Source organism: Eucyclogobius newberryi, unplaced genomic scaffold (assembly GCF_026437365.1).
Source record: "Eucyclogobius newberryi isolate DKJ021-1_F unplaced genomic scaffold, fEucNew1.0.hap1 SCAF_6, whole genome shotgun sequence".
In the NCBI taxonomy this organism is placed as follows: domain Eukaryota; kingdom Metazoa; phylum Chordata; class Actinopteri; order Gobiiformes; family Gobiidae; genus Eucyclogobius; species Eucyclogobius newberryi.
Window position 1 is genome coordinate 39012879 of NW_027316278.1, and position 26943 is coordinate 39039821.

General features: G+C 51.2%; 1 protein-coding gene across 1 annotated transcript in view; it reads right to left on the minus strand.

Moving 5' to 3' along the window:
* fam189a2 (family with sequence similarity 189 member A2) overlaps positions 1-25865 on the minus strand; it is a 66855-nt gene extending 40990 nt beyond the window's left edge. Inside the window, exons 1-10 of the mRNA XM_072433919.1 lie at positions 25453-25865; positions 24223-24279; positions 20016-20126; positions 19318-19431; positions 13174-13281; positions 11232-11362; positions 6128-6257; positions 5940-5976; positions 3707-3871; positions 3314-3638 (exon numbers count right to left, since the gene is read on the minus strand). Coding sequence (XP_072290020.1) covers positions 3314-3638; positions 3707-3871; positions 5940-5976; positions 6128-6257; positions 11232-11362; positions 13174-13281; positions 19318-19431; positions 20016-20126; positions 24223-24279; positions 25453-25731 — 1457 coding nt within the window. The 5' untranslated portion in view covers positions 25732-25865. The remainder of the gene's footprint in view (positions 1-3313; positions 3639-3706; positions 3872-5939; positions 5977-6127; positions 6258-11231; positions 11363-13173; positions 13282-19317; positions 19432-20015; positions 20127-24222; positions 24280-25452) is intronic.
* Between the last annotated feature and the right edge of the window lie 1078 nt (positions 25866-26943).

The window sequence follows — 26943 nt, forward strand, 5'->3', positions numbered from 1 at the left end:
GAGAGAACAGAAGACTCCAGAGACAAAGAGAGAGAACAGAAGACTCCAGAGAGGGAGAGAGAGAGAGAGAGAGAGAGCAGAAGACCCCAGAGACAGAGAGAACAGAAGACTCCAGAGACAGAGAGAGAGAGCAAAAGACTCCAGAGACAGAGAGAGAGAGAGAGAGAGAACAGAAGACTCCAGAAACAGAGAGAGAGAGAACAGAAGACTCCAGAGACAAAGAGAGAACAGAAGACTCCAGAGACAGAGAGCGAGAACAGAAGACTCCAGAGAAAGAGAGAGAGGGCAGAAGACTCCAGAGAAAGAGAGAGAGGGCAGAAGACTCCAGAGACGGAGACAGAGAACAGAAGATTCCAGAGACAGAGAACAGAAGATTCCAGAGACAGAGAACAGAAGACTCCAGAGGCAGAGAGAGAGAACAGAAGACTCCATAGACAGAGAGAGAACAGAAGATTCCAGAGAGAGGGAGAGAGAGAGAGAGCAGAAGACCCCAGAGACAGAGAGAACAGAAGACTCCAGAGACAGAGAGAGAGAGAGAGAGAGAGAACAGAAGACTCCAGAGACAGAGAGAGAGAGAACAGAAGACTCCAGAGACAGAGAGAGAACAGAAGACTCCAGAGACAGAGAGAGAACAGAAGACTCCAGAGACAGAGAGGGAAAACAGAAGACTCCAGAGAGAAAGAGAGAGAGAGAGAGAGCAGAACACTCCAGAGACAGAGAGAACAGAAGACTCTAGAGACAGAGAGAGAGAAAGAGAGAGAGAACAGAAGACTCCAGAGACAGAGAGAGAGAGAACAAAAGACTCCAGAGAGAGAGAGAGAACAGAAGACTCGAGAGACAGAGAGAGAACAGAAGACTCCAGAGACAGAGACAGAGAGAGAGAGAGAGAGAACAGAAGACTCCAGAAACAGAGAGAGAGAGAACAGAAGACTCCAGAGACAGAGAGAGAACAGAAGACTCCAGAGACAGAGAGAGAGAACAGAAGACTCCAGAGACAGAGAGAGAGAACAGAAGACTCCAGAGACACAGAGAGAGAACAGAAGACTCCAGAGAAAGAGAGAGAGAGCAGAAGACTCCAGAGACAGAGACAGAGAACAGAAGATTCCAGAGACAGAGACTGAGAACAGAAGACTCCAGAGACAGAGAGCGAACAGAAGACTCCAGAGAGAGAGAGAGAGAGAGAGAGAGCAGAAGACCCCAGAGACAGAGAGAGAGAGAGAGAGAGAACAGAAGACTCCAGAGACAGAGACAGAGACAGAGACAGAGAGAGAGAGAGAGAGAGAGAGAGAACAGAAGACTCCAGAAACAGAGAGAGAGAACAGAATACTCCAGAGACAGAGAGAGAGAACAGAAGACTCCAGAGACAGAGAGAGAACAGAAGACTCCAGAGACAGAGAGAGAGAACAGAATACTCCAGAGACAGAGAGAGAGAACAGGAGACTCCAGAGACACAGAGAGAGAACAGAAGACTCCAGAGAAAGAGAGAGAGAGCAGAAGACTCCAGAGACAGAGACAGAGAACAGAAGATTCCAGAGACAGAGACTGAGAACAGAAGACTCCAGAGACAGAGAGAAAAGAAGACTCCAGAGAGAGAGAGAGAGAGAGAGAGAGAGAGAGAGAGAGAGAGAGAGAGAGAGAGAGAACAGAAGACTCCAGAGAAAGAGAGAGAGAACAAAAGACTCCAGAGAGAGAGAGAGAGAGAGAGAGAGAGAGAGCAGAAGACCCCAGAGACAGAGAGAACAGAAGACTCCAGAGACAGAGAGAGAGAGCAAAAGACTCCAGAGACAGAGAGAGAACAGAAGACTCCAGAAACAGAGAGAGAGAGAACAGAAGACTCCAGAGACAGAGAGAGAACAGAAGACTCCAGAGACAGAGAGCGAGAACAGAAGACTCCAGAGACACAGAGAGAGAACAGAAGACTCCAGAGAAAGAGAGAGAGAGCAGAAGACTCCAGAGACGGAGACAGAGAACAGAAGACTCCAGAGGCAGAGAGAGAGAACAGAAGACTCCAGAGAGGGAGAGAGAGAGAGCAGAAGACCCCAGAGACAGAGAGAAAAGAAGACTCCAGAGAGAGAGAGAGAGAGAGAGAGAGAGAGAGAGAGAGAGAGAGAGAGAGAGAGAACAGAAAACTCCAGAGACAGAGAGAGAGAGAACAGAAGACTCCAGAGACAGAGAGAGAACAGAAGACTCCAGAGACAGAGAGAGAAAAGAAGACTCCAGAGACAGAGAGGGAGAACAGAAGACTCCAGAGAGAAAGAGAGAGAGAGAGAGAGAGCAGAACACTCCAGAGACAGAGAGAACAGAAGACTCTAGAGACAGAGAGAGAGAGAGAGAAAGAGAGAGAGAACAGAAGACTCCAGAGACAGAGACAGAAAGAACAGAAGACTCCAGAGACAGAGAGAACAGAAGACTCCAGAGAGAGAGGGAGAGAGAGAGAGAGAGAGAGAGAGAGAGAGCAGAAGACCCCAGAGACAGAAAACAGAAGACTCCAGAGACAGAGAGAACAGAAGACTCCAGAGACAGAGAGAGAGAGCAGAAGACTCCAGAGGCAGAGAGAGAGAGAACAGAAGACTCCAGAGAGAGAGAGAGAGAGAGAGAGAGAGAGAGAGAGAGAGAGAGAGCAGACGACCCCAGAGACAGAGAGAACAGAAGACTCCAGAGACAGAGAGAGAGAGAGAGAGAGAGAGAGAGAGCAGAAGACTCCAGAGACAGAGAGAGAGAACAGAAGACTCCAGAGACAGAGAGAGAGAACAGAAGACTCCAGAGACAGAGAGAGAACAGAAGACTCCAGAGACAAAGAGAGAGAACAGAAGACTCCAGAGGTAGAGAGAGAGAACAGAAGACTCCAGAGAGGGAGAGAGAGAGAGAGAGAGAGAGCAGAAGACTCCAGAGACAGAGAGAGAGAACAGAAGACTCCAGAGGCAGAGAGAGAGAACAAAAGACTCCAGAGACAGAGAGAACAGAAGACTCCAGAGACAGAGAGAGAGAGCAGAAGACTCCAGAGGCAGAGAGAGAGAGAACAGAAGACTCCAGAGACGGAGAGAGAGAACAGAAGACTTCAGAGACAGAGAGAGAGAACAGAAGACTCCAGAGACAGAGAGAGAGAGAACAGAAGACTCCAGAGACGGAGAGAGAGAACAGAAGACTCCAGAGACAGAGAGAGAGAGCAGAAGACTCCAGAGGCAGGGAGAACAGAAGACTCCAGAGGCAGAGAGAGAGAGAACAGAAGACTCCAGAGACGGAGAGAGAGAACAGAAGACTCCAGAGACAGAGAGAGAGAGAACAGAAGACTCCAGAGACACAGAGAGAGAACAGAAGTGGAGCTAACACCTGGTCCATGAAGCCAGCGCAGCGCACTGCCTCCTCCATGTGCTCCTGGTCCGAGCGCAGCACAGTTCGGATACTGTCCACCAGCTCCTGCAGCTCCGGGGCCAGGCCCTGTGCCGGCTGCTCCAGGATCCTCTGCACCAGCAGCTGTGTGTGTCTGTAGCTCTGGTAGTCCACCATTGAGGAGGGCCGAGGTGCTGCTGTGCTCCTGCAGCCCCGCCGCAGGGTCACCTTAGTGGGTAAGATGGGCTGGGACGTCTGGGTTGAGGAGTCCACAGTGTGGGCCAGGGCGGGGGCCTCACTGCTCCATTCTGCGGGGCCAGGGCCAGACTTAGACATGATGTGGACACATGTGTAAAAGGAGAAGAACAGAGCTCACCTTTACTGTGCTCTTCTGTCAGCACAGGGTCACTGCTGCGACGCCATAATCTGCCATTCCTCCGTACACACCCCACTGAAGGGGTGGGCTCTGGGGCCTGCTCTGGGGGCCCGGCTGAGGGGAGCTGCTCCAGGGACCCCGGCAGTCTGGGCTCCTCTGTAGACACTGACAGGAGGGGTTCGTGGATAGAACTCAAACCTCAGTTGTTTTAAACCAATGTGTCAGATCAGTTTAAAAAGGATCTTTTCGATTCATCATTGCAAATCTACTTTACCAGAGCCAAGAATAACAGGAAGAGATGCATCTCATTTGCTCCGATATAAAGCATGCAGTTATTTTTCCATTAAAAAAAAAAAAGTATTGTAAATTTGTTATAGCTTTGTTTCGTTCACATTCCTCTCTCGATGAGGCGTCACCATCAGAAGGCCAAATGTTGTTGTAAATTGTTACTGTTAATATCAAATGTAAATGTCAAATGTGAATGAAATAAAGTGAATTTAAGTTCAGAGTGCTGTCTTTTATTCTGCTCTAATCCAAACCGTTTGGATCAACTTTCTGAATACATATCTCATAGAATCTGATTTCATCATTTGATATCCTATGTATGTATAAGTACCGGTAGCTATGAATGGATACATTCTCTACAATACATTCTTAATTTCATAAACCAGTATAACTTTAAATATCCCTGAAGGCAGACGTGTGCCGTGACTTTGATGGTGACTTGTAGTTGGAGATTTGCATGCAAAAAAGTGAAGAAGAAACAGTCTTGAACCTCTCCACGTGAAGGGTCCAACTGAGCTAAACTACATACATGCTACACTAACATGCTACACTAACATGCTAGACTTACATGCTACACTAACATGCTACACTAACATGCTACACTAACATGCTAGACTTACATGCTAGACTTACATGCTAGACTAACATGCTACACTAACATGCTACACTTACATGCTACACTTACATGCTACACTTACATGATACACTTACATGATACATTTACATGCTACACTTACATGCTACACTTACATGCTACACTAACATGCTACACTAACATGCTACACTAACATGCTACACTAACATGCTACACTAACATGCTACACTTACATGCTACACTTACATGCTACACTAACATGCTACACTAACATGCTACACTAACATGCTACACTAACATGCTACACTAACATGCTACACTAACATGCTACACTAACATGCTACACTTACATGCTACACTAACATGCTACACTAACATGCTACACTTACATGCTACACTTACATGCTACACTAACATGCTACACTTACATGCTACACTTACATGCTACACTTACATGCTACACTAACATGCTACACTTACATGCTACACTAACATGCTACACTAACATGCTACACTTACATGCTACACTTACATGCTACACGTACATGCTACACTTACACGCTACACTAACATGCTACACATACATGCTTTTACAGACCCATCAATTCATGACACACATTAGTGCTCTATTTTGTTAAAATACTTCCTGTATTTTTAACTAATCATTGGATCATGAACAGAGTCTTAGCTACAAAAAGATTGTAGATTGTGATTTTTAAGTCAGTTTGTTGAAACTTGGCGCTGCTGTTGCTTCACTCCTCTGCACATGCTCAGTGAGGCCAAAACCTGCAAACGTCCTGGATTCTCCCACAGGTTTATTCAGCGTTTGAGCTCAGATCCATGTGTTTGAGGCTGTGCGGTCCTCGGAGCACATGTGCAGAGCTCTAACAGAAGCTGCTGTCCGCTCTGGTTCTAAAAGCTCATGTTAGAGGCGGAGCATGAACGGGCCTCTGAACACGCCCACAGACTGAGCCGCGGCAAGAGAAGAAGAACCAAGCTTCCCACAGTACTGCTAGGTCTGGCCTGTAGAGGCCACTAAAAACACTAAAAGTCAGCAGCAGAAATGAGGGGAAAATGGGCTTATTTGGATATTTGAGAACAATTTAGACACATAAAATACAAGAATAAATTGAATAACTCAAACAAAGGTCAATGGTCGCCTAACAAGAGGACTGGACTTGTCTCAGGGAAGTTTGAGGTATGAATCAGGCCTCAAGACAAAAGTGATGTTAATTGCTATTCTTGGTTTACATATTTTTCTAAATAATAGCAATTCCACCAAATCCACCAAATCCCTGACTTTTATTTCCAAGCCACATATCTATATTTCTCTATCTCTATACTCACACTCACAGTGAGCGGTGCTCCTTGGCGTCCTGAAATCTGGCTCCTGCACACACAAATGCACACATCAGCTCGTTGAGCGCCCTTCTTGGGAGGCGAGAGCACTAACCGCTCTGCCACCGTGCACCTGTGTGTATGGATAGGTTTTGGGAAAAGGCCTGTAGCAATAACCGATCAAATCAAACAGGTAGACCCACCTGAACAGTAGCCCCACCTCCAGCCACTTCCTCGTACGGAGGGGGCGGATCCAATGGGCAGAAAACCTCCACACCCTTAATCCGGGCGCCGTAGATGTGAGGCAGTGGGATCACTCCATCTCTGAGCACACTGCACATAGACGGTTCAGACGGTTCAGTACATGACAGAAAGAACAATATCTATGGGGCTCGATATTTATCAGGTACGTTTTATTTGCACTTTTGGGAATTTTTGCTCTGTTTTTTTAGGTAAGATTTGAGCTGTAGAGAGTGAAATAAGTAACTTTTATGATTCATTATTTACACCAACTAACTACAAATGTGCTTTATGTGCATCTCACGTTTCTTTCCAATATTGAACCGTTTTTTGGGGGGGGGGATTCTCCAGCTATCAGTTTCATTATTATTGGTTATCAATGCCATTTTCTGTGGCATTACATCCCACATTTAAATGTGTTATAGTGACACTTGGTGTGAAGGAGACAAATCATGCATCAAGCTTTAATATTGTCTTCTCATCAAAATTGTACCACAAAAGTGATTTGCTTCATTCATGTTAAAATAATCCTTCCTCTCATTCAAAAAATAAATAAATATGATAATTAAGAAATGAGCGGGTTTTCGGATCATTTTATCTATATTTACGGGCCATGGAAATGTACCTTGTGTTTTGATATATTATATCGAAAACCCACTCATTTATTAATTTATTAACCTTTACTAAACCAGGAAAGTCCCACTGAGATGTAGCACCTCTTTTTCAGGGAGTCCTGGCCACAGGGGGAGGAGCAATGTTCCCTCTTATTTTCCATGTGTCAAAACACAAGCTCCTTGAGCACACTGAGGACCACAGTGAGCAACATCAGATGTGCCCCCTGTGACCACACACCAGTATCACACGGCACGCCCGTTCAAAACCTTGGATCATAGCAAGTTACATTAAAATAATAAAATTACAGCAGCAATTTTCATTAGTCTACATTTATTATAAGCATTTTTTCCCACTTAAAATGAAAAATACAAAAATCAGCAACTTTCTGGCCTCAACAGAGCGGGACCCTCCCCTCAGTCCGTGAGACGCCCCAGTTTTCGGCCACATTCACGGAGTTGGTCTGGTGGGGTGCGCTACCCCCCAGATGGTCCCATTGACAGGGGATTTTGCGGCACCCCACGCCAACCGGGACACCAGCCAAGACCTTCGAGTGCTGGCCGCTGCCCCCCCAGGGCCCCTAGTGGCCGAGGGGCACGAAATTGAAACATTCAGGTCGGCCGTCGGATATTTTTCCCATCAGCAGCTCAGCTACTGGGCTGCTCATGCGTCAGACCCCTGGGTGGTTGCCACCTTGACTCATGGGTATCGACTGCAATTCCGACGCCGGCCACACATGTCAGGCCGGGTCAAGATGATTATGATCAGCGACCCGGCAAAAGCTCAAGCATTGACCAAGGAGCTATCCATCCTCCTGGCCAAGGGTGCCATCAAGGCAGTAGATTCTTTGTTGCAACCCGGAGGCTACTATTCCACGTATTTCCTCGTGCCCAAAAAGACAGGCGGATTTCGTCCCATTTTGGATCTCAGGGGACTCCTGAAGGTGTTGCCATTCCACATGCTCACCACAGGAGAGGTTCTTCAGTCACTCACAGACGGGGAGTGGTTCACGTCTGTAGATCTCGAAGATGTTTACTTCCATGTGCCCATTGCCCACCTCGACATCGGCAGTTTCTCAGGTTTGCCTTTCTAGGCAGCCATTAGCAATTCCGGATGCTCCCATTCGGACTCTCCCTCTCCCCGAGTGTGTTCACACGATGTGTGAAAGCAGCCCTTGCGCCTTTGCAGGCCTACGGACTGAAAGTCCTACCATATCTGGACGACTGGCTGATTTGTGCTCCATCCCAAGCGCAAGTCATCCGGGATACAGCTCGCCTGCTGGCTCATGTGACCCAGTTGGGCTTCAGAGTAAATATGGGGAAGAGCAACCTGGTTCCATTCCAGAGGGAGTTAGACACTGTGTCGATGAAGGCTCGTCCATCACTTTGTCGCCTGGACGACATTCATTCGTTTCGGACCTGGCAGTGGGCACCCTTTCATCGAGTTTCTTCAACTTGTGGGGAAGTTGACCTCTGTCACACGCATTGTGCCCCTCGGCCTCCTGACATTGCGTCCTCTGCAGCGGTTGCTGAACAGTTTCCACCTGGACGCCACACAGCACCGAAGGCAAATACTTCGGGTGACGTGGCAGTGCTTGCGTGCACTGGCCCCATAGAGGGACAGGCAGTACTTGACGAGAGGGGTCCCCATGGGCTTGGTGGTGTGTCGCAGGGAGGTGGTTACCACAGACTCCTGCACCACAGGATGGGGTGCGGTATGGCAGCACAGGATGGTTCAAGGGATGTGGTCTCAGAGGGATCGCTCAGATCACATCAATGTTTTAGAACTGCGTGCTGTTGATCTGGCTCACAGGCATTTTCTGCCAAACCTGAGAGGGAAACATATTCTGGTTCGGTCGGACAACACCTCCACTGTTTATAACATCAACCATCAGGCATCAGATCGGCTCAGCTCCTCGAGTTGAGATGGGCTGTGCCTCGTCTGTCCACACTGAGAGCGGTGTATCTGCCGGGAGACAGCAATTCCGTGGGGGAATTTCTTTCACAGCAGCAACCCCTTCCGAGAGAGTGGTCCCTCCACCCCGAGGTGGTGCACACGATTTGGGGCCTTTTTGGCCAGGCGCAAGTGGATTTGTTCGCCTCAGAAGAGTCGACCCACTGCATGCTATGGTTCTCCCTCGCAAGGGCGCCAGGCTCTTTAGGCCAGGATGCGCTGGCACACTCGTGGCCTCAGGGCCTTCTGTACGCGTTTCCTCTTCTTCCACTGATTTGGCCGACCCTACAGAGGGTTCTCCAAGAGGGGCACAGGCTATTGCTGATAGCTCCGTGCTGCAGCCCTCCGTGGCCCCTTCCGGCCAGGAGAGATTTACTGTCTCAATTGAGGGGTCAGATATGGCATCCAAATCCTCAACGCCGCCGGCAGTGGGTTTGGCCGTTGGTGGGTCCGAGCCACAGCTAACTGGCCTCGCCGATGCGGTTAAACAAACACTTCTGAATGCCAGGGCTGCCTCTACTCGTCAGCAGTATGAGAACAGGTGGAAGCTGTTTTCCCAGGGGTGTTCTGCCCACGGTGAGGACCTGGTCTCCTGTTCGGTGCCTCTTTTCTTGGAGTTTCTCCAATCTCTCCTTGAGGATGGCTGGTCCCCGTCAACCCTGAAAGTATTTGTTGCTGCCATATCTTGTCATCATGGCATGGTCAACAATTGTACTGTGGGGAGTCATAACATGGCTTAATTTTTTTTACGGGGAGCTCGTAGGTTGTGGCCTTCAGTCGCTCCACGCGCTCCAATATGGGACTTGTCAGTGGTTTTAGATTCCCTGTGCCAACTTCCGTTTGAACCCTTGGCACAGGCGGACATTAAATGGCTGTCTCGGAAGACCGCATTCTTGTTGGCGGTAAGGCCTATTCGATGATTCTATCACATGTCTCAGATGGAGCCCGGATGACTCAGGTGTCCTTATGACCTTATGGCCGAATCCAACGTTTCTGCCGAAGGTGTTGTCCCGCGCTCATTGCAACCGGCCTTTGAGTTTGGCTCGGTATGCACCTCCAGTTGGAGAAGGCATGGACAGGCTCCTGTCATTGTGCCAGAGGGCACTGCAGGTCTACATTACGGCAACTGCAGATATAAGGCGCTCATACCAGCTGTTTGTATGCTATGGTGGTGCCAAGAGGGGCTGTCCACTATCCAGACGGGGTCTTTCGCGCATGTGATTCGCCGTGCTTACGGTGTGGCAGGACTTCCCCCACCGCCTGGCGTGAGGGCTCATTCCACCAGAGGCTTCCTCCACTTCCTGGGGCGCCATGAAGGGTGTTCCATTGGGAACTATATGCGAAGCTGCATATTGGACTGCGCCAGGCACTTTCGCCAGGATCTACAACGTCAATGTGGCCACTCCACATCCTCTTGGTGTTGTTCTCCAGGAATCCCCGGGTGCTTGGGATTCTTCGTGACATAGCTGGTATTATGTCATTCAGTGCTTCAGCAGCGCCCTTTGGCGGTCAGTAGGGATGAAATAGAACGAAAGTTACATATGTAACTACGGTTCTATGAATCCCGGATGACCGCCAGAGGCGCTCTGTCACTCTGAATCCTTGCGGTTTCGTGAGAAGATTCTGAGAACGGAGTGATGGATGACGGGGGAATATATGACCTCTGGGCGCCATCCAGGGTCACAGGTGTGACTCATTTGGTATAACTACTTGAACTGCGCATGTGCGAAGGGAACATTCAGAGCTTCAGCACCGCCCTCTGGCGGTCATCCGGGATTCATAGAACCGTAGTTAGATATGTAACTTTCGATTTAATTATCAATGTTTTTATTATTGTTATATGATTTTGCCAGCCAATAGGAATATCTGATTGTTTGAGTACGTGTCTGTCATGTTATTTATTTGTTTATTGACTTTTATTTAACCAGGAAAGTCCCACTGAGATATAGCATCTTTTTCAGAGTTATTATAAAACCTGAAAATTGCTAATTAACAAATTTACCTGCAAGGTATAAATAAAGTCAACTGAACAACCCATGGCTTTAGTTTACACAATAAAGGCTGAATATGTCCATGAAAAATGAGAACAAAGATGAAATCCCACAGCCAAGTTTGTTTTTTTATCTGCCAGAAACAAGGTCACAAAAGGCAAAAATGTCATTAACACAGAACTTTCCTGCGTTCATCTTTTGTCTGGCTAAATACAACTAGTTCAACTTCAGTCACACCTCTATCAAAAACAGATCTTTGCGTATGTTTTGCCGCAGACGCAGTGGTGTTAAAATGTTCATTCACTTTGAACTCATTCTGTATTTTGTGGCAGACGCACGCTTAACACACGCGACAGACTTGGTATAAAGCAAATTCTACCATAGGATTCGAACCCGTCTCCAGCTCAGTTTAAATAGGCAAAGAATGTCACGCGAACCCAACGTATCATTTCAGAACCATGGCTATAGTTTGGCTAACTTTAGGCCAGCAGGTGGCGCCCACACAGCATACCGTCGAGCCAGTCGTGGTGTGTAGGAGTAGAAGGTGGAGAAGTAGGACGGGGGCGGAGCTGGGGGGACAAACGCATCAGGGTCAGGCTCTAGAGCTGGCTCCTCCCCCTCCACTGGGCGGCTAGGCTCATCCTATCAGAGGGCAGAACAAAGAGGACATCTCAGACGACATGTGAATATGGTCCTGACCATTCTCCTCTGGTCAATGGCTTTATTGGGGGGGTCAATTTTTGTATTGTAGGAATGTGTGTGCAGTGTGTGTGCCGTGTGTGTGCAGTGTGTGTGTGCCGTGTGTGTGCAGTGTGTGTGCCGTGTATGTGCAGTGTGTGTGTGCAGTGTGTGTGTGCCGTGTGTGTGCAGTGTGTGTGTGTGCAGTGTGTGTGCAGTGTGTGTGTGCAGTGTGTGTGTGCCGTGTGTGTGCAGTGTGTGTGCAGTGTGTGTGTGTGCAGTGTGTGTGCAGTGTGTGTGTGTGCAGTGTGTGTGTGCAGTGTGTGTGCAGTGTGTGTGCGCAGTGTGTGTGCGCAGTGTGTGTGCGCAGTGTGTGTGCGCAGTGTGTGTGCGCAGTGTGTGTGTGCAGTGTGTGTGCCGTGTGTGTGCAGTGTGTGCAGTGTGTGTGTGCAGTGTGTGTGCACTGTGTGTGCAGTGTGTGTGTGCAGTGTGTGTGCCATGTGTGTGCAGTGTGTGTGTGTGCAGTGTGTGTGCAGTGTGTGTGCAGTGTGTGTGCAGAGTGAGCGGTGCAGTATGAGCGGTGCAGTGTGTGCGGTGCAGTGTGTGTGGTGCAGTGTGAGCGGTGCAGTGTGTGCGGTGCAGTGTGTGCGGTGCAGTGTGAGCGGTGCAGTGTGTGCGGTGCAGTGTGTGCGGTGCAGTGTGTGCGGTGCAGTGTGTGCGGTGCAGTGTGAGTGGTGCAGTGTGTGTGGTGCAGTGTGTGTGGTGCAGTGTGAGCGGTGCAGTGTGTGCGGTGCAGTGTGTGCGGTGCAGTGTGTGCGGTGCAGTGTGAGCGGTGCAGTGTGTGTGGTGCAGTGTGTGTGGTGCAGTGTGTGTGGTGCAATGTGTGCGGTGCAGTGTATGTGGTGCAGTGTATGTGGTGCAGTGTGTGTGGTGCAGTGTGTGCGGTGCAGTGTGTGTGGTGCAGTGTGCGGTGCAGTGTGTGTGGTGCAGTGTATGTGGTGCAGTGTGTGCGGTGCAGTGTGTGTGGTGCAGTGTGCGGTGCAGTGTGTGTGGTGCAGTGTGTGTGGTGCAGTATGTGGTGCAGTGTGTGTGGTGCAGTGTGTGCGGTGCAGTGTGTATGGTGCAGTGTGTGTGGTGCAGTGTGTGCGGTGCAGTGTGTGTGGTGCAGTGTGCGGTGCAGTGTGTGGTGCAGTGTATGTGGTGCAGTGTGTGCGGTGCAGTGTGTGTGGTGCAGTGTGTGTGGTGCAGTGTGCGGTGCAGTGTGTGTGGTGCAGTGTGTGTGGTGCAGTGTGTGTGGTGCAGTGTATGTGGTGCAGTGTATGTGGTGCAGTGTGTGCGGTGCAGTGTGTGCGGTGCAGTGTATGTGGTGCAGTGTGTGTGGTGCAATGTGTGTGGTGCAGTGTGTGTGGTGCAGTGTATGTGGTGCAGTGTGTGTGGTGCAATGTGTGCGGTGCAGTGTATGTGGTGCAGTGTATGTGGTGCAGTGTGTGTGGTGCAGTGTGTGCGGTGCAGTGTGTGTGGTGCAGTGTATGTGGTGCAGTGTGTATGGTGCAGTGTGTGTGGTGCAGTGTGTGTGGTGCAGTGTGCGGTGCAGTGTATGTGGTGCAGTGTGTGTGGTGCAGTGTGCGGTGCAGTGTGTGTGGTGCAGTGTGTGTGGTGCAGTGTGCGGTGCAGTGTGTGTGGTGCAGTGTGTGTGGTGCAGTGTATGTGGTTTAGTGTATGTGGTGCAGTGTGTGTGGTGCAGTGTGTGTGGTGCAGTGTGTGTGGTGCAGTACCGGGCAGGACGTCCTGGTGCTGAAGAGGCGCAGGTATCTGAGAGCAGCCGCCATCAGACACACGGCTGTGGTCAGAGCATTCAGGGCACACAGCGCAAACATCATCTTCTACAAAACACAAGGACCAGGGTCAGAGGTCAGAAGGGTTAGGCCAGGGTCAGTCAGGAGGGTGAGTGGAACCACAGAACAGCCACAAAGAGACTCCACCAGCCCGAGATCACAGACCTGTCCTTAACTTCAAAATATTTAATTCCTTTATAAAGCTGTAAGTAATCTGCAGATCTCCTTTGTCTCCTTTGTGACTGCACGAAGTAACTTTCTTAAATCGTTGCTATGGTAACGAAACCAAAGCAGTAAACAGACTTATCATTGTGAAAAAAAAAGGACCTCCTTTAAAGGATTAAACAGAGTCCACATTCTTTTGGGACATTTGCTCTTTAGAAGTTGGACAATAGATACAGGACAGTTCAGGGTGAAATGGGGACAACAAACGTTCAGAGCCGGGAACTCTGGACGCAGCAGCTGCACATGGAGCACATGTGCAGCTGCCTGAACCACTCCACCACCGGGAAGCACACTTCATCATTTGATTTGAAAACTGATTGAGTTTAGCTTTGTTCAATATCATGTCAGGGAAGAGAACAGTGAACAATCCAACAGAGAATACAGTGATCCCTCGTAATATCGCGGTTCACTTTTCACGTTCTCGCTGCTTCACGGATTTGCATCATGCATTGTGTTCTGCATTCTGATTGGCTAAACAGTCTCTCCGCGTCTTCTCTACCTGTGTCAATAACGTTATGGATTAATATGTACACGTACGTAAAACCACTTGCCAAATTGAAGTTTGAGAGGCCGGTGAGAGCGGCGCGTGAGCTTCAATGTTTTATGGAGTATTTCATTGTATAATAGCTGTAAACCTTAAGTGGCTCTAAGCGACCAACACACTCAAAGTGCCTCTGCTTTAACTCACAGTCAAAGATTCAAAGATATTTGTCAAGATCACCTTTAGTCTGATCATGTTAATGATCACGCATGTTAATGATCACGCGTGTTAATGATCACGCGTGTTAATGATCACGCATGTTAATGATCACGCGCGTGTTAATGATCACGCGCGTGTTAATGATCACGCTCGTGTTAATGATCACGCTCGTTAATGATCACGCATGTTAATGATCACACATGATTGGCTGTCACTGTATCCATGAGCTCATTTCCATCTGTCGTCCCACATTCATTCTCACAAACACACCAGAAAAGTGAGTGAAGTGTCCTGCCTAAGGACACAACAATATGCACTACCGCCCCCCCCTGTGCACTACCGCCCCCCCCTGTGCACTACCCAAGGTTCAGAATAAGCGGTATCGCAAAATGCAACACAATTTCTCTCAAATGCGATGCGTTCGTCATAAAAAAGTGTGTTTGTACATACATACATACAAAAATGTGTGTTCAATTGTGTGACAAAGCGCCTAAAAGTACTGATCACTGTCAATCGATCGTCAATAACATCATGACACATGTGGGCGCTGTGTTGTCATGACGAGTCCCGCTGCTGTCACAGAACGAGTCTGAAAGTGGGAGGAGCCACGTGCTGTAAAGTTAGCGTCACAGACACAGACTTCTGAGGTCAATAACTCCTAAACGCAAAAGTCTTTGCAGATCATTCACATGACAAAATATTCATATTTACACTGCAGTGACACAACCTCGTTTTTAACAATCAGATGTGTGTTTTGGGCTCAGCGAATTACACGGATCCTAATGTGCAGAGCCGAGACGAGTGCTTAGGGACCGTCATCAAATAACAAAACGAAAAATGGAATGGAACGTCAAATAGAGCGGTACAATTTGAATAACACATCAAATACACCATGATGGTCGCCACAGCAACCTTTATTTTTCCATCAGAAGCTAAACACATATTTTTTGTGAGTGTAAAGACAATTAATATGTAAATGAGACTCCTGCAAATAGTCATCTGATGATGATGATGTGGAAGAAAGTTGCAAATAAGGCCATCTGACTTTGAGTTGATTAATTTGTTCAACAACTCATTTGGTTTGCAAGTTTTTTTTTTTTTAAGTGTTTAAAACACTTAATTAGTTTTAATAGAGTTTTTTTTTTAATAGAATGTTTACAAATACATTTACATAAATGATCGTGTTATATCAATGGAAAATATTGATTGTTAGTCACGTTCATGTTTTGCTATGCAATTATCAAATTGCTATACAAATTTGGAAAAATTAACGGATTGTTTAGCAGCTCCTCTCCTTGTACCGACACCTTAACGTGGTGGAGGGGTTTGAGCGCCCGAATGATCCCGGGAGCTATGTTGTCGGGGGCTTCATGCCCCTGGTAGGGTCTCCCAAGGCAAACAGGTCCTAGGTGACGGGTCAGACAAAGATCGGTTCAGAAGCCCCCTATGATGACAACACGAACAAGGCAGTTTACGTCGCCCGGATCGGCGTCACCGGGGCCCCATCCTGGAGCCAGGCCTGGGATGGGTGCTCCATGGCGAGCGCCTGGTGGCCGGGTCTTACCCCACGGGGCCCGGCCGGGCACAGCCCGAAAGAGCGACGTGGGGCCGCCCTCCCGTGGGCCCACCATCCGCAGGAGGATCCATAAGGGGCCGGTGCAGAGAGATCTGGGTGGCAGTCGACGGCAGGGGCCTCGGCGACCAGATCTCCAGACACAGAGACTAACTCTGGGGACATGGAATGTCACCTCGCTGGGGGGAGGAGCCTGAGCTTGTGCGGGAGTTTGAGCGATACCGACTAGATATAGTCGGCCTCACCTCCACGCACAGTTTGGGCTCTGGAACCCATCTCCTCGAGAGGGGCTGGACGCTCCACTTCTCTGGTGTTGCCCGCGGGGAGAGGCGGCGGGCTGGTGTGGGCTTGCTGATAGCCCCTCAGCTCAGCCGCCACGTGTTGGAGTTTACCCCGGTGAACGAGAGGGTCGCGTCTCTCCGCCTTCGGGTGGGGGACAGGCTGTTGTGGCGGCCTACGGGCCGAACAGCAGTGCAGAGTATCCGGCCTTCTTGGAGTCCTTGGGAGGGGTCCTGGACAGTGCACCGACCGGGGACTCCGTTGTTCTACTGGGGGACTTCAACGCCCACGTGGGCAATGACAGTGACACCTGGAGAGGGGTGATCGGGAAGAACGGCTTCCCCCATCTGAACCCGAGCCGTGTTCAGTTATTGGACTTCTGTGCTAGCCACGGATTGTCCATAACGAACACCATGTTCAAGCACAAGGGTGTCCATCAGTGCACATGGCACCAGGACACCCTAGGCCGGAGGTCAATGATCGACTTTGTTGTCGTGTCATCTGACCTCCGGCCGCGTGTCTTGGACACTCGGGTGAAGAGAGGGGCAGAGTTGTCAACCGATCACCACCTGGTGGTGAGTTGGATCCGCTGGCGGAGGAGGAAGCCGGACAGACTTGGCAGACCCAAGCGCATTGTGAGGGTCTGTTGGGAACGTCTAGTGGAGCCCTCTGTCAGTAGGGTATTCAACTCGCACCTCCGGGAGAGCTTCTCCCATGTCCCGGGGGAGGCTGGGGACATCGAGTCCGAGTGGACCATGTTCTCCGCCTCCATTGTTGATGCGGCTGCTCGGAGTCGCAAGGTTTCCGGTGCCTGTCATGGCGGCAACCCCCGAACCCGGTGGTGGACACCGGAAGTAAGGGATGCCGTCAGACTGAATAAGGAGGCATATCAGGCCACTCTGGCTTGTAGGTCTCCGGAGGTCATCGACGGGTATCGGCAGGCCAAGCGAGCCGCGGCTCGTGCTGTCGCAGAGGCAAAAACCCGGGCCTGGGAGGAGTTCGGGGAGGCCATGGAGGAGGACTATCGGTCGGCACCAAAGAAATTCTGGCAAACTGTCCGGCGCCTCAGGAGGGGGAAGCAGTGTCTCACCAACACCGTTTATGGTGCGGGTGGAGGCCTGCTGACCTCGACTGGGGATGTCGTCGGACGGTGGAAGGAATACTTTGAGGATCTCCTTAATCCCTCAGTCACGTCTTCCGAAGAAGAAGTAGAGACCGGGGACTCAGAGGCTGGCTCATCCATCACCCAAGCTGAAGTCACTGAGGTTGTTCGCAAACTCCTCGGTGGCAGGGCTCCGGGGGTGGATGAGATCCGCCCTGAGTACCTAAAGTATCTAGATGTTGTAGGACTGTCTTGGCTGACACGTCTCTGCAATATCGCGTGGCGGTCCGGGACCGTGCCTCTGGACTGGCAGACCGGGGTGGTGGTCCCTCTGTTCAAGAAGGGGGACCGGAGGGTGTGTTCCAACTACAGAGGGATCACACTCCTCAGCCTCCCGGGTAAGGTCTATTCCAAGGTACTGGAGAGGAGAATCCGACCGATAGAACCTCGGATTCAGGAGGAGCAGAGTGGTTTTCGTCCCGGTCGTGGAACACTGGACCAGCTCTATACTCTCCATCGGGTGCTCGAGGGTTCATGGGAGTTTGCCCAACCAGTCCACATGTGCTTTGTGGATCTGGAGAAGGCTTTCGACCATGTCCCTCGGGGTGTCCTTTGGGGGGTGCTCCGGGAGTACGGGGCCCGGGGCCCTTTGCTCAGGGCTGTCCGGTCCCTGTATGATCGGAGCAGGAGCTGTGTTCGCATTGCCAGCAGTAAGTCAGACCTGTTCCCAGTGCATGTTGGACTCCGCCAGGGCTGCCCTTTGTCACCGGTTCTGTTCATAATTTTTATGGACAGAATTTCTAGGCGCAGTCGGGGGTCGGAGGGTGTCCGGTTTGGGGACCACAGGATCTCATCTCTGCTGTTTGCAGACGATGTTGTCCTGATGGCTCCATCAAACCCGGACCTGCAACATGCACTGGGACGGTTTGCAGCCGAGTGTGAAGCGGCTGGGATGAGAATCAGCACCTCCAAATCCGAGGCCATGGTTCTCGACCGGAAAAAGGTGGCTTGCCCTCTTCAGGTGGGTGGGGTGTCCTTGCCCCAAGTGGAGGAGTTCAAGTATCTCGGGGTCTTGTTCACGAGTGAGGGAAGGATGGAGCGTGAGATCGACAGTTGGATCGGTGCAGCGGCTGCAGTGATGCAGTCGCTGCATCGACTGTTGTGGTGAAGAGGGAGCTGAGCCGAAAGGCAAAGCTCTCTATTTACCGGTCACTCTACGTTCTGACCTCACCTATGGTCATGAGCTTTGGGTAGTGACCGAAAGAACAAGATCGCGGATACAAGCGGTCGAAATGAGTTTCCTCCGCCGTGTGGCTGGGCGCTCCCTTAGAGATAAGGTGAGGCGCTCGGCCACACGGGGGGAGCTCGGAGTAGAGCCGCTGCTCCTCCACGTTGAGAGGAGCCAGCTGAGGTGGCTCGGGCATCTGTTCCGGATGCCTCCTGGGCGCCTCCCTCGGGAGGTGTTTCAGGCATGTCCCACCGGGAAGAGGCCCCGGGGAAGACCCAGGACACACTGGAGAGACTATGTCTCTCGGCTGGCCTGGGAACACCTCTGGATCCCCCCGGAGGAGTTAGAGGAAGTGTCTGGGGAGAAGGAAGTCTGGGAGTCCCTGCTCAGACTGCTGCCCCCGCGACCCGGCCCCGGATAAAGCAGCAGAAGATGGATGGATGGATGTTTAGCAGCTGCTGCTGCACAAGTGAAAATCCTTCATCTGAACCCTGCTACCGCCCCCCCTGTGCACTACCGCCCCCCCTGCACTCCCGCATTGAAGACAACGTGAGGCACTGGTCAAACATCAGCACGCACATTTGCCCCTGTGGTACGAGGACAGAGCCACGCCCCCACCTCGCCCCTTCCCCGCCCCCTCCTCGCCCCTCCACGCGAGAGATTAGCGAGACACGGCGCTCGTCAATGTTACCAAAAACACACTATGTTTTTATTTGGCCTGAATGTGTTGTTTATATTGTTCTCTGTGATGATGTTGTCCAGACTTTGCCTTCATCTCAGTCAAATGTCAAATATCTCATATTCACAATCCTTTCATTTTCCAAGCAACTAGTCGAATAATCAAAAGAATAATTGTTAAGTTCTTTATTCAATGATCTATAGCTCAAATCTTATTGTTGTGCAGTAAAATAACTACATTTCCCCCACTAACAGTCGATATGGTCATTATCTTGACCGGCCTAGTGCGTGCGGCCCACCTTGAGCAGGATCTTCATGGTGGTGCAGGAGTGAGCTGGCTGGAGCTCCAGAAGCTTGTCCTCTGGGCATTTGGAGCTCCGAGCCAGAAGACAGCAGTAGCACATGTCTCCAACCTGCAACACAACACCCATGACCACCAAGTTCCTCTGACCAGAAATGTTCAATGCGACCACCTCGTTCTACCTGACCACCAGGTTCTACCCGACCACCAGGTTCTACCTGACCACCAGGTTCTACCTGACCATCTACCTGACCATCATGTTCTACCTGACCACCACGTTCTACCTGACGGCCACGTTCTACCTGACCACCACGTTCTACCTGACCATCATGTTCTACCTGACCACCACGTTCTACCTGACGGCCACCTTCTACCTGATGGCCACGTTCTACCTGACCACCACGTTCTACCTGACCATCTACCTGACCACCAGGTTCTACCTGACCATCTACCTGACCACCACGTTCTACCTGACCACCACGTTCTACCTGACCATCATGTTCTACTTGACCACCACGTTCTACCTGACCATCATGTTCTACCTGACCACCACGTTCTACCTGACCACCACGTTCTACCTGACCATCACGTTCTACCTGACCACCACGTTCTACTTGACCACCAGGTTCTACCTGATCACCAGGTTCTACCTGACCACATGACCGCCATGTTCTCAGCAGACAGAGAAGGACTGACCTGCTGGCAGCTGCTCATGTTGGACACCAGCTGAGCTCCCTGACAGCAGAGGACGAAGCCGGCCAGACTGAGGAGGACACACACCAATGACAGGAGGACAAACATGTTGACCTGAGGAGGACATGAGAGAGGACATGAGGACATTAGAGAGGACATGGGAGATGAGAGAGGACATGTGAGAGGACATGAGAGAGGACAGAGGACATGAGAGAGGACATGGGAGATGAGAGAGGACATGGGAGAGGACATGGGAGATGAGAGAGGACATGTGGCGCTGAGGAGAAGAGAAGGAGAGGAGAAGAGGAGAGGAGGAGAGAAGAGGAGCAGAGGAGAAGAGGAGAGAAGAGGAGAGGAGAGAAGAGGAGAAGAGGAGAAGAGGAGAGAAGAGGAGAAGAGGAGAAGAGGAGAGAAGAGGAGAAGAGGAGAAGAGGAGAGAAGAGGAGAGGAGAAGAGGAGAAGAGGAGAAGAGGAGAAGAGGAGGGGAGGAGAAGAGGAGAAGAGGAGAGAAGAGGAGAAGAGGAGGAGAGGAGAAGAGGAGAAGAGGAGAGAAGAGGAGAGAAGAGGAGGAGAGGAGAAGAGGAGAGAAGAGGAGAAGAGGAGAGAAGAGGAGAGAAGAGGAGAGAAGAGGAGAGAAGAGGAGAAGAGGAGAGAAGAGGAGCGAAGAAGAGGAGGAGAGGAGAAGAGGAGAGGAGAGAAGAGGAGGAGAGGAGAGAAGAGGAGAAGAGGAGAGAAGAGGAGAAGAGGAGAGAAGAGGAGAAGAGGAGAGAAGAGGAGAGAAGAGGAGAAAAGGAGAGAAGAGGAGAAGAGGAGAGAAGAGGAGAAGAGGAGAGAAGAGGAGAGAAGAGGAGAAGAGGAGAGAAGAGGAGAAGAGGAGAGAAGAGGAGAGAAGAAGAGGAGAGGAGAGAAGAGGAGAAGAGGAGAGAAGAGGAGAAGAGGAGAAGAGGAGGAGAGGAGAAGAGGAGAGAAGAGGAGAAGAGGTGAAGAGGAGAGAAGAGGAGAGAAGAGGAGAAAAGGAGAGAAGAGGAGAAGAGGAGAGAAGAGGAGAAGAGGAGAGAAGAGGAGAGAAGAGGAGGAGAGGAGAAGAGGAGGCGAGGAGAGAAGAGGAGAAGAGGAGGAGAGAAGAGGAGAAGAGGAGAGAAGAGGAGAGAAGAGGAGAGAAGAGGAGAGGAGGAGAGAAGAGGAGGGAAGAGGAGAGAAGAGGAGAGAAGAGGAGAAGAGGAGAGAAGAGGAGAGAAGAGGAGAAGAGGAGAGAAGAGGAGAAGAGGAGAGAAGAGAAGAGGAGAAGAGGAGAGAAGAGGAGGAGAGAAGAGGAGAAGAGGAGAGAAGAGGAGAAGAGGAGGAGAGAAGAGGAGAAGAGGAGAAGAGGAGAAGAGGAGAGAAGAGGAGAGAAGAGGAGAGAAGAGGAGAGAAGAGGAGAAGAGGAGAGAAGAGGAGAAGAGGAGAGAAGAGGAGAAGAGGAGAGAAGAGGAGGAGAGAAGAGGAGAGAAGAGGAGAAGAGGAGAGAAGAGGAGACGAGGAGAGAAGAGGAGAGAAGAGGAGAAGAGGAGAAGAGGAGAGAAGAGGAGAGAAGAGGAGGAGAGAAGGGGAGAAGAGGAGAAGAGGAGAGAAGAGGAGAAGAGGAGAGAAGAGGAGAGAAGAGGAGGAGAGGAGAAGAGGAGGCGAGGAGAGAAGAGGAGAAGAGGAGAGAAGAGGAGAAGAGGAGGAGAGGAGAAGATGAGAAGATGAGAAGAGGAGAAGAGGAGAGAAGAGGAGGAGAGGAGAGAAGAGGAGAAGAGGAGAGAAGAGGAGAAGAGGAGGAGAGAAGAGGAGAAGAGGAGAGAAGAGGAGAAGAGGAGAGAAGAGGAGAGAAGAGGAGGAGAGAAGAGGGGAGAAGAGGAGAGAAGAGGAGAAGAGGAGAGAAGAGGAGAAGAGGAGGAGAGGAGAAGATGAGAAGATGAGAAGAGGAGAAGAGGAGAGAAGAGGAGGAGAGGAGAGAAGAGGAGGGAAGAGGAGAAGAGGAGGAGAGGAGAAGAGGAGAAGAGGAGAAGAGGAGAGAAGAGGAGGAGAGGAGAAGAGGAGAAGAGGAGAAGAGGAGAGAAGAGGAGAAGAGGAGAAGAGGAGAGAAGAGGAGAGAAGAGGAGAGAAGAGGAGAGAAGAGGAGAGAAGAGGAGAGGAGGAGAGAAGAGGAGGGAAGAGGAGAGAAGAGGAGAGAAGAGGGGAGAAGAGGAGAGAAGAGGAGAAGAGGAGAGAAGAGGAGAAGAGGAGAGAAGAGGAGAAGAGGAGAGAAGAGGAGAGAAGAAGAGGAGAAGAGGAGAGAAGAGGAGGAGAGGATCTGGCTCATTCCAGAAAACAGACTTTTCCTGTTCAAATGTTTCTTTTCGTGTTTATGATCGAATGAGTCTCGTCTAGATATGAGTCTGAATAAAGACAAGCACGATTACAGATGAGGGACAAAGTTGACTGAGAACACTGAGAGGACACTGAGAGGACACTGAGAGGACACTGAGAGGACACTATGAGGACACTGAGAGCACTGTGAGGACACTGAGAGCACACTGTGAGAGGACACTGTGGACACTGTGAGAACACTGTGAGAACACTGTGGACACTGAGAGGACACTGAGAGGACACTGAGAGGACACTATGAGGACACTATGAGGACACTGAGAGGACACTATGAGGACACTGAGAGGACACTGAGAGGACACTGTGAGGACACTATGAGGACACTGAGAGGACACTGAGAGGACACTGAGAGGACACTGTGGACACTGTGGACACTGTGAGGACACTGTGAGAACACTGTGAGAACACTGTGGACACTGAGAGGACACTGAGAGGACACTGAGAGGACACTGTGAGGACACTGAGAGGACACTGAGAGGACACTATGAGGACACTGTGAGAACACTGTGAGGACACTGAGAGGACACTGAGAGGACACTGTGGACACTGTGAGGACACTGAGAGGACATTGTGAGGACACTGTGAGAACACTGTGAGGACACTGAGAGGACACTGTGAGGACACTGTGAGAACACTGTGAGGACACTGTGGACACTGTGAGGACACTGAGAGGACACTGTGGACACTGTGAGGACACTGAGAGGACATTGTGAGGACACTGTGAGAACACTGTGAGGACACTGTGAGGACACTGTGAGGACACTGTGAGGACACTGAGAGGACACTGTGGACACTGAGAGGACACTGTGAGGACACGGTGGACACCGTGAGGACACTGAGAGGACACTGAGAGGACACTGTGAGGACACTGAGAGGACACTGAGAGGACACTGTGAGGACACTGTGAGAACACTGTGAGGACACTGTGAGGACACTGTGAGAACACTGTGAGGACACTGTGAGGACACTGTGAGGACACTGAGAGGACACTGTGAGGACACTGAGAGGACACTGTGAGGACACGGTGGACACCGTGAGGACACTGAGAGGACACTGAGAGGACACTGTGAGGACACTGTGAGGACACTGAGAGGACACTGAGAGGACACTGTGAGGACACTGTGAGAACACTGTGAGGACACTGTGAGGACACTGTGAGAACACTGTGAGGACACTGAGAGGACACTGAGAGGACACTGTGAGGACACTGAGAGGACACTGTGAGAACACTGTGAGGACACTGAGAGGACACTGAGAGGACACTGTGGACACTGTGAGGACACTGAGAGGACATTGTGAGGACACTGTGAGAACACTGTGAGGACACTGTGAGGACACTGTGAGGACACTGAGAGGACACTGTGGACACTGTGAGGACACTGAGAGGACACTGTGAGGACACGGTGGACACCGTGAGGACACTGAGAGGACACTGAGAGGACACTGTGAGGACACTGAGAGGACACTGTGAGGACACTGTGAGGACACTGTGAGGACACTGTGAGAACACTGTGAGGACACTGTGAGGACACTGTGAGGACACTGAGAGGACACTGTGGACACTGTGAGGACACTGAGAGGACACTGTGAGGACACGGTGGACACCGTGAGGACACTGAGAGGACACTGAGAGGACACTGTGAGGACACTGTGAGGACACTGAGAGGACACTGAGAGGACACTGTGAGGACACTGTGAGAACACTGTGAGGACACTGTGAGGACACTGTGAGAACACTGAGAGGACACTGTGAGGACACTGTGAGGACACTGAGAGGACACTGAGAGGACACTGTGCAGGCTGAGGTTGTGGGTTGGATTACCATGAGCAGCATGGGTCTCCTCCAGGTCAGCAGCCCCACGATGCCAGACAAGATGACCTGCAAACAGAGCACAGGTCAGAGGTCAGAGGTGACCACAGCGAGTCCACAACTCTACAAGTATGGATGGAACGGTCACCCAGCAACCCCAGGGTCAGTGGTTTGATCCCAGCTCTGTGCAGGAGGCTCCAGTGTTCTTATTCATCGTTTTATGTCGCTCCAGAACCGAGAAATGATCTTTGTTCCAATGTCCAACACTATTGTGACCTGTCCATGTCCAGCTTCAGACATCGTCTCCAGAGAGAACGGGGGCGGGGCTCAGCTGACCGCTCTGATGGTCAGTCAGCTTTCCAGACCAGCTGATTATTCCACACTCGTTACTCGCTCTAAAGACAACGTCATGTTGAGCTCTTTGACCTTCACTTGGAGGTCGTTTCTGTCCGTCCAGTTCATACAGAGGTCTTCTCCAGATGCTGGGATCAGAGTGTCCTACACCCGCTGTGTCCTACACCCGCTGTGTCCTACACCCGCTGTGTCCTACACCCGCTGTGTCCTAACTCGAGATGTAAAGGCTTCATATCTAGAGTGTACAAGCCTGTTCATTCAGTCTGATGCTGTGGCCCCTGTACTGTGGCCGCCGTGGCCCCCTGTGCTGCGGCCCCTGTGCTGCGGCCCCTGTGGCCCCTTTGCTGTGGCCCCTGTGGCCCCTGTGCTGTGGCCCCTGTGGCCCCTTTGCTGTGGCCCCTTTGCTGTGGCGCCTGTGGCCCCGGTGCTGTGGGCCCCTGTGACCCCCTGAGCTGTGACCCCCTGAGCTGTGGCCCCGGTGCTTTGGCCCCTGTGCTGTGGCGCCTGTGGCCCTGGGTGCTGTGGCCTCTGTGGCCCCTGTGCTGTGGCCCCTATGGCCCCGGGGCTGTGCTGTGGCCCCGGTGCTGTGGGCCCCTGTGACCCCCTGAGCTGTGGCCCCGGTGCTTTGGCCCCTGTGCTGTGGCGCCTGTGGCCCTGGGTGCTGTGGCCTCTGTGGCCCCTGTGCTGTGGCCCCTATGGCCCCGGGGCTGTGCTGTGGCCCCGGTGCTGTGCTGTGGCCCCGGTGCTGTGGCCCCTGTGGCCCCTGCCTGTGGCCCCTGTGGCCCCGGTGCTGTGCGGGACTAACGCGCCTTGATGGTCATGACGGCGGGCGGACCGCTGCTTAAAGCCGTTTCCTGCTCCTAACGCGGTGAGTGACCGGTCACTTACCGAGGAGCCCGCCCAGAACGGACAGGAGTTCCTGACCGGAGCGGAGCTGCTGAGGGACAATGCTCCGTAGGACAGCGCGACCATGGAGCCTCCGAGCAGCAGCTGCAACAGCCCGAGCGACAGCAGCGGGCGCCCGGACAGCGACCGCGGAGAGGCCGCTCCGTCCGAGCGCGAACACCACAGGCTCCGAGGACCGGGCCGCTGTCTGTGCGGGGACTCTGCGTGTGAGGAGCCGGCAGCGGGGCAGCACGAGCCCGGGAGCACAACCGGCAGCGACATGAGGAATAACGGGCCCGGAGCTTCAGCCGCGGTGCTCCATGAGACACTTTAAATAGCACAGGCCTCCGCCGCAGGCTCGGCTCCGGATAGACTTACACATACTTTTGGCTGGATCTGGATGTGCCCGGAAGGGGAGGGGCGCAGGGCCCCTGACATGTAAACAGCACTAAACATCCATGACTGGCCCCGGACACGCGACTGAAGAGCGGCCCTTCAGGCGCGTTTGAGCAGACCGGACCTGTGAGTCCTTCTGGGACGTCCCATGGTGGAGGCGGAGAGGGATTCTGTTCACTGAATGTCTCTGATACTGATACTGATACTGATACTGATACTGATACTGATACTGATACTGATACTGATACTGATAAACAACTTCAGTAAGAGTAATGGTGCATCAAATATAATGATAAGACGGATGTCGTTTGTCACATGTATAAGAGCGGTCTCAGTGCTCATCTAAAGCTGCAGGACCAGCCTCTGATCAGCTGCAGGACCAGCCTCTGAACAGCTGCAGGACCAGCCTCTGAACAGCTGCAGGACCAGCCTCAGGACAGCTGCAGAACCAGCCTCTGAACAGCTGCAGGACCAGCCTCAGGACAGCTGCAGAACCAGCCTCTGAACAGCTGCAGGACCAGCCTCTGAACAGCTGCAGGACCAGCCTCTGAACAGCTGCAGGACCAGGTTTGGGAAAAACAGACAGGTCAAAGAAGACACAGAAATGATCAGACAGAGCAGCATCGACCACATTGACATTTGAAATATTTACCCCCTTTGTAATTATGTGATCTAGAGCAGGGGTCCCCAACCACCGGGCCGGGGACCGGTACCGGTCCGCAACGCGTTTGCTGCCGTAAATAATCTGTCAGTGACGCATCTTCTCACGTAACTCTCGCCTGTCACTCATGACACTAATGAGCTCGTCTGTGGATTTATCATGAAGCCATATAGGAAATGGCCAATGAAATCCATTAAATATAATGGAAAGTGTATTATATATCTGCTCTTGTCCTGCATGAGAACATCACTGATACTGGATTATACATGTATAATACATGTATTATACATGTATTATACATGTATTATACATGTATTATACATGTATAATTATACATGTATTATACATGTATAATACATGTATTATACATGTATTATACATGTATAATACATGTATTATACATGTATTATACATGTATTATACATGTATTATACATG